The following is a 10759-nucleotide window of genomic DNA, read 5'->3' as shown; positions in this document are numbered from 1 at the left end:
CGTTCTTCCACCTCGTTAACCCTCGTCGTTAGGACTTCTAGTTTGGATTGCATCTCATTCAATTGATTTTTAATTTCTGCCTGATTAGCTCTAAATTCTGCAGTCATGAAGTCTCTTGAGTCCTTTATACTTTTTTCTAGAGCCACCAGTAGCTGTATAATAGTGCTTCTGAATTGGCTTTCTGACATTGAATTGTAATCCAGATTTTGTAACTCTGTGGGAGAGAGGACTGTTTCTGATTCTTTCTTTTGAGGTGAGGTTTTCCTTCTAGTCATTTTGCTCAGTGCAGAGTGGCCAAAAGCAAGTTGTATTGGGAAAAAGAGAAAAAGAGAGGAGAGAAAGAAGGAAAGAAAAGAGAAAGAGAAAAAAAAAGGGAAGAAAAAGAAAAAAAAAAACGAAAAAAAAAAAAGAAAAAGAGAAAGAAAAAGAAAGGAGAAAAAAAGGGGGTGGGGGAAGGAAACAAATCAAAAAGCAAAACAAAATAAAAACAAAAACAAAAACAAAAACAAACAAACAAAAAAAGAACCACCGGGGAGTATCTTCTGATTCTGTGTTCTTTAAGTCCCTTGGCTTCTCCTGGAAGTTGTCAGTCTAGCTGGTGTTCTGGGGGAGGGGCCTGTTGTGCTGATTTTCAGGTGTTAGCAGTTGGGGGAGCTGCTCTGCCCCTGCCTGGTGCAGGGCTCGGTGGGGGTTGTTTACCCCGTGAGGCCGTAGGAGGAACAGCCCCAGTGGCGGGCCAGGTCTGGAAACCTGGGTTCAGCTCCGGCAGGAACTCCGTCTGCAGGGCCTGGAGGCTCCGGGGCGGGGCCGCTGATCTGCTCAGCTGGGGCAGGAGCGTCCTCGCTGTCCTGGGCCCTCCCGGCCTCTGCCTGTCCCGGGGGAGGCGGGATCCTGGGCTGTGTCCCGGCGCCCTGTGCTCCGGAGCCTGCGCTGTTGGATTCGCGCTCCCGGGCCGCGCAGCCCCCTCCGCGGAGCCGCCGCCCGAGCCCCTCCGAGCTGCTCCTGGAACCGCGCAGCCCCCTCCGCACGGAGCCTCTTCCTCTGCCCGAGCCCCTCCGAGCTGCTCCCGGGGCCGCGCAGCCCCCTCCGCGGAGCCGCCGCCCGAGCCCCTCCGAGCTGCTCCGGTCCCGCCGGGTCCCCCGTGCGCGCTGCAGCCCTTAGGGAGCTCGGCGCACTCTCCTGGGCGCGCAGTTGCTGTTAGTGTCCCCGGGATCCCGAGGGCATCCCCGCCCTCCTGGGTCCTGCTCCACCTCCCCGCGAGCCCCTTTCCCCCGGGAAGGTCGGTGCAGCTCCTGCGTCTCCGGGACGGGGCTCTCCTGTCCTGGGGACACTCGCCCCGGCCTCAGCCCGGCTCCTCGCGGGGCCCCTCCCCCTTGGAGGCCTTTGTTTCTTTACTTCTTTTTCCCCGTCTTCCTACCTTGATAGAAGCGCGAACCCTTCTCACTGTAGCATTCCAGCTGGTCTCTCTTTAAATCTCAGGCCGAATTCATAGATTTTCAGGATAATTTGAGGGTTTTCTAGGTAGTTTGGTGGAGACAGGTGATTTGGAGACCCTACTCTTCCGCCATCTTGCTCCTCCCCCCCTCAAGTTCTGATTATAATAAGATTGTCCTCTCATTTTTAATCATGTCCCACTATCCTTTATACTTTCTTTTATTTAGAAGTACAACTATTGGCTACTTGTGGGACCTTGGGCAAATTACTTGCCTAAGCCTAATTATTCATTTCTGAAGTGTGGGTAATTATTCCTATAGGATACATTTGTTTGATCAGACTAAACTAATGCATGTAAAATTCTTATCAAACTTTCTTATACATAGGTAAAATAATAGTAGCCGATATTTTCACTTTTGCTATGGCTGCTTGTTATATTGTTAGCAGGTTCTGTAATGTCAACAAGTCAAACTACATTTTTTTTCTCACAGAGTGCTTCAGATTCTACACTATGCTGTTAACCTAGGTGAAATGAGTTTAGAAAGGTGAATTTGCATCAAGGATACCAGAACCCTATCTTAATAGTATTCATGGATGAAGTACATAAAAGTATTGATACTTCCCCCTCAGAATTCCTATATGCTTCAAATATGCATTTTTATGCTAGCTTGCAAAGAGCAAGCTAGCAGGCATATGTCGACAGGCATATGTCGGATATATCATGGGTTTGATTCCAAACCACTGCAATAAGCCAAAATTGCAATAAAGTCCGTTGATTTTTTGGTTTCCCAGTGCATATAATAGTTGTGTTTACACTACTCTGTAGTCTGTTAAGTGTGTAATAGCATTGAATCTAAAAAAGTTATACACACCTTAAAGATTGCTTCACACTGGGTGTTATTCTGTATGTTGGCAAATTGAACACCAATAAAAAATAAATTTATTATTAAAAAAAAAAGATTGCTTCATTGCTAAGAAATGCTGACCATCATCTGAGCTTTCATTGAGTCATGATCACTGATCACCATAATAAATAATGACAAATTTTGAGGTATTGTGCGAATTACCAAAATGTGATGGAGACATGGATTGAGCAAATGCTGCTGAAAAATGGCACTGAACCTTGCTCGACACAGGGTGACCAAACCTTTCATTTGTAAAAACTATGTGAAATGCAATAAAATGAAGTATGCCTGTAAATTATTTTATTTTTAGTATAGTTTCATTAAGGATCTTATTTTTGGCTTGGGTTTGTACTTTAAACTCTTGTAAATGTTCATGATCATTCTTCTACTCTTGGCTTTCTATCATTTCTACTTGCATAAGCCTTGCTTTGTTCTCTTCATTTAAGTGACTTTAAATGCTCTTAAAATCTGGTAATAGGGCAGACTGGGTGGCTCAGCAGTTTACTGCTGCCTTTAGCCCAGGGCGTGATCCTGGAGACCCAGGATCGAGTCCCACATCGGGCTCCCTGCATGGAGCCTGCTTCTCCCTCTGCCTATTTCTCTGCCTTTTTCTCTCTCTTTGTGTCTCTCGTGAGTAAATAAATAAAATCTTAAAAAAAAAATAATCTGGTAGTAAATTAAGTTTGTTTATTCAGTTAATCACCAGTCAGTATCTACTATAGGCTAAGCACTGTGCTAGGGATTCTAATTTGAGTAAGAAATGGTTTCTGTATTCAAGGTTCTTATTGTCTATTGCAGATATGATCATATTACTGTTGTTGAAACCAGGGAGGAATCACTTTTCAGCTTATTTACTTTTTCACTTGAGTTTTGTCTTTAAAATGTTTTAAGGTACTTCTGAAACTTTTTGATATTTCCAATTTTCATAGCTTCAGAATCTCAAGTAGCATAGTCCTTAGAGCGTAGGCTTTGGATCCAGACAGACTACATGGACTAGAATCATGACTCTTACTATTTCCTAGCTGTGTGACCTTGGGTTAAGTAACCACTTTATGCCTCAGTTTCCTCTTCTATTGTAATGAATTATTATATACTAAGTGCATAGAACAGTGGCAGGCACACAGTAAGCATTGAATAAATGTTAGGTATTATTATTAGTTTCTTTAAAACATCAGGAAATCTAATTCTGAATTTTAGGGGTAAATTATTTTATAATTGCTATTTTATTAGTCTTTTTTTTTTTTTTTTTAATATGTTATCCATCCATTCAACAGAGAGAGAGCAAGCACAAGCAGGGGAAGCAACAGAGGGAGGAGAAGCAGGCTCCCCACCAAACACAGAGCCTGATGTGGGGCTCGATCTGAAGACCCTGGGATCATGATCTGAGCCAAAGGGCAGACACAACCAACTGAGCCACCCAGGCGCCCCATATTAGTCTTTATAGTATCTCAGAAACAGGCTTCTGATGTTAAGTGTATACAATTATTAATATTACAAGAACTTTCTCTTTTTTAAAAGTAATCTCTATACATAGTAGGAGGCTCGAACTCACAGCCCTGAGATCAAGAGTCACATGCTTTACAGATTGAGCCAGTCAGGTGCCCCCAAAACTTTCTTTTTAATAAAGGATTTTTAGTTTCTAATAACATGAACTCAAGAGCAAGGTGTTGCCAAGAGAGAGACCATTTAAGCAAGTGAAGGCCTTTGTGACAGAACCTATGTCCTTTAATATATAATTTCTTAGAATTTTTTAAGTTGAAATATGGACTTAATATTGATAAATTTATATATATTTAAACATGTTAATTTGATTTTTAAATCTCTGAGCACAGATATATGATTTTGGTTTATATTTAAGTTCGGGAGAATTATGCAGGTACTTTAGAGTAAGATTCTCTCTTCTGTTTAAAAGTTGTATTTCTCAGAATCACAATGAGAGTTAATCTAAATACATAAAATTGCTATAGCAAAAGAAAATCTGACTTACAAATACCTTATATTTTTTTGGTCCAAAAGAGGTATAAGCATTTTGAGTTATGGCATTTAATTATTTAAAATTACCAAAAGGCAGACAATGTTTATTCCAGGTTTATTTAAAATTTTAATTTCAAATGAAATGTGAGACACTGATACATAAGAATACAAAGATGGCAAATAACCTAATTCATCTTCCCGGTTTGTTCAAGCCTCCAGGCACCAGTCAAATACCGAAGTCGTATAAAAAGTAGATCCTTGCCCATTTGTAGCCAGCTCCAAAATGGAACTAATTTAGAACCTATGATTAAAAAATAATTAAAAACGAATTAACTTAAACTCTGGAGAAAATATATCAATTAAAATTATATTTTATATTCAGTCTTACATGACCTTTGTGACCTTCCGGTTACCTTAATTTACTTTTTATATTATGTATGTATGCATATATTTATGTATATATTTAATTCCATCTGTACATTTAAAAATGACTTTTTAGGAAAATTTTCATGTTTCACATGCTACTTTTCAGTTTCATGTACTGCAGAGAAGTAGGTACATTTCCATACATAATATAAATTAATAATCTGGGATAAGAAATCCAAGACAAAAACCCAATTTTTATTCTAATTCTACTAAAGACTCTCAATCAGCTAAAAGAAAAACAATTTTAGCTAAGACATCTTGTCCAGTGGTTGCGAAATGGCAGTGTGCCAAGCCCAGTTGACTACAGGAGATCTGCCTCCTGGAGCATGTTTTAAAAGCTTGTATTCCTTGATTTTATCCTGTGGAACTGTTTTTTTTAATTAAGTCAAGGGTAGACTGCAGGTCGGGTAACTGGGGTGCTGGATGGTAAAGTGTCATGGCGAAGATCAAAATACCAACAATTTTCTAGATTTAAACCCAAATATGCTAGCTTCTTCCTCTTCTCTCTTTTCTTCCCCAACTTTATTGAGGTAGAATTGACAAATAAAATTGAAATAAATGTAAAGTGCAGAATGTAAGGATATATATATCCACATATATATACTTATGTACATATACTGTAAAATGATTACCTCAGTCAAGTTAATTAACTCATCCATCTTAATTTTATTTGCATCATTTACAAAGGAATTAAACATCTTCAAAGCTGAAGTGAGTGGTTTCACTAATGACAAAAACAAAACATCTTGGAAGTTAAATGAAATTGGGAATGATCTAAATTGTGGAGATTTCATATGGTCCTATTATAGGGAGGAGGGACTGAGTATATATGGGCAAGGATTCTAGAATGACTAACAGAAAACTACACATTGAGTGTCCATTAACAAAAAGTAATACACAACTGTCTCTGAAATGCACATGAGCAAATGATGTAAATACGAAACACATTTTTACTTTTTCCCATTTCAACTTCCCATAGAGTCTACGCTGGGCGCAGATCAACACATCAGATCCTTACAAGTCTGAGCAATCCTTTACCAGCTTCTGAATCCCCTTTGACCTAGGCCGCTACTGTGGAGAGTAGTTAGATTTTTCTAAGTTAAACTGATTCAGCAAGATTCCAAGAGGTTTGAATTTGTTTTAGACTCTATAGTTTGTATGATTCCCAGACTAGTTCTTAATCTTCTCCTGTCCCTAAACATTCATGGTTCCAGAACAATAATGGCATACTATAAGAACTACTTTCTAAGTGGAAGCCATGCTCAGCTGGGGAGGGGTGACTCTGAAAGTCTCCAGTTGACTGTTAACTGCTTCCATACTATGAATTAATTTTGATGCATTCTAAGGTAAGCAAAGGGGAAAACTAGAATATATTTTCAGTTCTATAAATTATAAGCTAAGCTTTTTCAAACAGGAATTATTAAGAATTATGATAGATTTCACATTATTAGAGATCTTAGAGATTTTCACATTTTTTGGATATATGTACAGGTACCAGTTAAAGATTGGCTCTGAACAGACTATGGACATTTGGAGTAAAAACAACTATAATTCCTTATTTTGCTCTGCATGGTGGCTTATAGGTACTCAATACCTACTGAGTAATGAAATAAGACAATAAATGAAAGGTGATACAAACAAAATTTATCTCAAAAGACTTAATCAAGCTTGTTTCTAGCCTCAGATTGCCATGATCCTGTCCGTTGTAGAAGTTTTACTGAATTTCATGGGCCGGGTAGGAGGCCTATTGAAGACCCCAGGAAGAGACTGCATGGATAGAGAAGGCAGGATGCCATCTAGAGGATGGAGGGGATTAGGAGGCAGAACTCTCTATGGAACTGCCCCTTCTCAGTCAAGTCAGTTGAGTAGGCCCTGATGGGGGCAGCCAGCTAACTTTACAACTGTATTGTTACCTACCTCCACCACCACTTAGTATCAGCTGCCACATGAACAAATATACTCACCTTCAATTTCAGTCCAGTTCACAGCAATCTCTGCTATTGGAATTTTAAAGAATTGTGCTATGTAAAGTAATTCTACATCAAAAGCCCTGAAACAGAAAATATATTGATTTTTATTCTTAAAAAGAGTAATAGAATGTAATTAAATCTCTACCTGGACATGTTTTAAAGAAACTTATAAAGCAGATATATAGCTTATATAGTAAAACTGAAAGTCAGATTCTTAGAAGGTCAAATAAAAGGTTAAGTAGTTCAGGAGCTTCAAGGTAAATAATTTAGTGTGTCACTGCATAACATTTAAATGAGAAATATGGTGTCCCTATCATAACTCAGAAGCTCCCAGGGGTAAAATTGGGCTGTAAGAGAAGATTTAATCATGCAAATTTTCAAGATTGATGGTTTTCAATCCCAGGCTTAACTAGCTGAAGGTATAGAATTGATAGCATTTTCAACTGATTTAGAGAGCTGATAAAACAGAACTCTAAGCAGCTCTTGGAGAAATGTCAGTCACTTTAGAGTAACTTGATTACATTCTCTACCATCAAAGGATCAAGGATTCTTTTTTAAATACAGGGTTGCTTAGGGCCTTGTCTTTTCCTTTTCCTTTCCCCATGCCATTCTGGGCAAGACAGTACTGCCAGCTGTGGAAAGTGAAAAGCCACCTTAGATTAGTCTGAAATGCTCTTTGGGTATAAGCAAATATATACATGGGAATAGATATATTGTCTCATTTTAACTTAATCATTAAAAGAATTTCTAGTCTGAATTCCCAGTTCATCCTTCCTTCTCCCAGTAGAAAGCTCTGAAAGCTCCTCCTCAGTTACCCCTTGGTTTAGGTGAAATCTGCTTCCCCTAAAGTTTCTGAATCCTGACTTAGAAGTTCTCCTGGATTCCACTTACAAATTCTCTGAAGCCAGTTTCTTTCTCTCACTGGCAGTGAGCTCAGGGAGAGAAGCCCCACTACCTGTTAAATCTCCTTCATGCTCTTCAAACCAAAAGCGCTGGGGTCCTTTACTGTTTTGCTTTCATCTTGTGCCCGTTAAGCAAGCCCCAACCCTCACTTTCTAGACTGCAAGGGAATACACTTCAGACTTCCAGGGGTTGGTTTCAAAGTATTAGCACAAACAAAAAAATACCTAAAATCCATTTCTATTTGATTTTCCTCCCAGAAAACTTGAATTTGGGAGCTTTGTTTTCTTGGCCACAAAACTACTACTATGCACTTTGTGACTAGTTTAAATCCCAAGTATTTATATAATTCACTATGAAAACTATTTTTTTAAAGCACTTAATTCTTTTTCTTATCCTAATAAAATATTTACTTAAGATGATAAAACAATCTACAAAAGCTTTCTTTGTGTTATTAAAAAGATTGCATATAAGTTCTGTTAACTAGCATGGGACACTCAAGAAAGGAGGAAATTATTTGAATATTAAGCCTGGTTAACCCTTAACCCTCTCCTTTAACACAAAACAAAACAATACCTAAAAGGCTGAATTAGTTCTAATGATATTCAATAATCTAAACAAGATTATTAAGTATTCTAAGGATATCAGCATATAGAGTGACTTATCAAAGACGTAAAACAACACAAGGAGTGGGGGAAGAAAAGCACTAATTAATTGAATTTATATTATATTATATTTATATTAACAAAAAACTGAAAGGGCTATTCACCTTCTACTATTATTACTATTACTTTTACTCTATCCTCTTTTAACATTTTAAAACAGACATGAAGATGTTTACTTAAAAAAAAATGTATCGTTCACATCATATTATAAGAGACCAATCTGTTACCAAAGCAAACATAAGTAACATACCAAGTATTTCTGCATAGAGCCTTATACTATTGTACAGAAACAGTGTAAGGGTTAATTTCCAAATCAGATGCCTTAGTGTTTTGTTTTGTTTTTTTTTTAAAGATTTTATCTATTTATTCATGAGAGATATACAGACATAGGCAGAGGAAAAAGCAGGCTCCATGCAGGGAGCCCAATGTGAGACTTGATCCCAGGACTACAGGATCACGCCCTGAGCCAAAGGCAGGTGCTAAACCACTGAGCCACCCAGGCGTCTCAACCTTTGTGTGTTTTTGCAGATGTGGGGAAGGCAGAGCCACTGTTTTCTTTTGTTACTCAGTTCCTGGTATAGCTGTGACCTCACAGATACATTCCTTAAGAACAAAGAGTGTGTTGATACTCTGTTAAACATAGCAGACATACACATATCCTACTGCTCCCTCCTGAAACCCCCCTAAAATTAAAACAACAGTGATGGAATAAACACATAAGAACAAAGAAGAAATGAAAATAATTTTAAAAAATTGGGAAAAAAAATCTGAAACTTGGAAAGTAGTTGGTCAACCAGCAACTAAGAAAAGTAGATTGTGACAATGGGAGAAGCCTAGAAGCAGATGAATGGGTACTGCAGAGTGCCCCTCAAGGCTTAGGCATCACTAGCTTCTCTGCAAGTGATGTCTGCAAGTGGTGCAGGTGGGGCATTACAAGGGAGGGCCCACAGAAAATCTCTATGAGATTTTCCTTTGCTCAAGTTGGTTCTGTAAATGCTGGCAGCCGGGCTCATACTTCCCTGGCAGGAAATCGAGAGATCCACTTTAGTGAAAACAACCAGTCCAAAGATAATGATAGTTGGGATTTTACCGCACAAAGTGGCCCCACTACTTAGTCTGCAGTAAAATCTACCAGTTGATCAGAGTTCTCTGACCATGCACACTGCTTCTGATGAAGCTATACTATACTATACACATGTGAGGATAGATTTTAATGATTGAAAATATGGAAAAAAAATTGGAGCAACAGAAACAATGTAGAAAGAAAAAATGTCCCAAGTTTTAAATAATACATTAAGTAATGGAAGATGCTGTTGTCATGAAACAAGAACAGGTTAAAAGATTAATACTGGAAAACAAAAGAGTTGTAGAAAATTATAATTTCTGATAACAGAAATACAAATTTAATCAGGATAGAGTTTCCACATCTGTTTTATAAGAGGGAAGAGAAAAAAGAGAGAGAAATATTTAATGATTAAAGGACATTTCCCAGAACTAGAGTATGGACTTGCAGATTTAGAGTGGCTACTGCAAACTTAACAAGATGCATGATAAAGAGCCACATTAAGTCCCCAAAATCATGGTATTTTGAAACACTGTGGAGAAAAAGCTTCCAAAGGGGGATGGGAATAACACCAAACAAAGAACTGAGATTTAGATTATTGTCGGAATTGGACTTCTCCACAGAAACACCGAGTGCCAAAGACAATACAGCAATGCTTTCAAAATCCAGAAGAAAAATGATTTCCAACCTAGAATGCTTTCTCCAGCTAACTATTAGGCAAATGTGAGGGAAGACTAAAGGTGTGTTTCACACACAGTATCTCCAGGTTTCTTATTAAATGCTTTGGCAGTTTAACAGAGGATGTAATCTACTGCAATGGGGTGCAAACCAAGGAAAAGGAAGAACAGGGACTGTGCAGCAGGCCAGAGAACTAGAAAGGTGAGAGCTGACGAGACGTCTTCAAGAAAAAGGTGACACTGATGCATAATCTGGTGCATCAGAACGTATAGGGAGATATTTTCTACTCCTCATAGAGTGGGAGCCTAAGTGACATGTCCATAGTAAAGGAGTGGATAGAAACTCCAGATATTTATTATCTTCAGGAAAACAGAAAGTACAATAATCATATTGCACAGTATGTCTCAAATATGAATTATCTTTACACAGCTATACCAATCAGTAGTGATCCAACCACAAATTATTTAGAAACTGTATTAGCAGGGTGTGGAGCGTGTACAGGCGTTTAAGAGAACTAATTACATATCTATCAGTTGATTTATTTTGGAAGGTAATATCTAAAACTGAAGAGAGACAGGACTATGCAAACCCATTATTCTGAAGATGAAAGCAAATTCCACAAAGAAACAGCGGAGAGTTCAAAGTGGCTGTAGTTAGGGAGAAGGAACTGGGGACAGAAGGGAGATGGGGGAAGGGACAATGATTTTTTTAGTATAAGCCTTATGGAACTGACTTTAAATTATT

At 38.5% G+C, this 10759-nt stretch overlaps 1 protein-coding gene across 4 annotated transcripts in view; it reads right to left on the bottom strand.

The window, feature by feature from the left end:
• Nucleotides 1-4411: 4411 nt before the first annotated feature.
• ALG5 (ALG5 dolichyl-phosphate beta-glucosyltransferase) overlaps nucleotides 4412-10759 on the bottom strand; it is a 48572-nt gene continuing 42224 nt past the window's right edge. For all 4 annotated transcript variants that reach the window (XM_072797352.1, XM_072797353.1, XM_072797351.1 and 1 more), the window contains exons 9-10: nucleotides 6704-6789; nucleotides 4412-4614 (exon numbers count right to left, since the gene is read on the bottom strand). In XM_072797352.1, the coding sequence (XP_072653453.1) occupies nucleotides 4499-4614; nucleotides 6704-6789 (202 nt within the window). In that variant the 3' untranslated portion in view covers nucleotides 4412-4498. The remainder of the gene's footprint in view (nucleotides 4615-6703; nucleotides 6790-10759) is intronic.

Source organism: Canis lupus, chromosome 24, assembly GCF_048164855.1.
Source record: "Canis lupus baileyi chromosome 24, mCanLup2.hap1, whole genome shotgun sequence".
NCBI lineage: Eukaryota > Metazoa > Chordata > Mammalia > Carnivora > Canidae > Canis > Canis lupus.
This window is presented reverse-complemented; position numbering and strand designations above follow the sequence as displayed.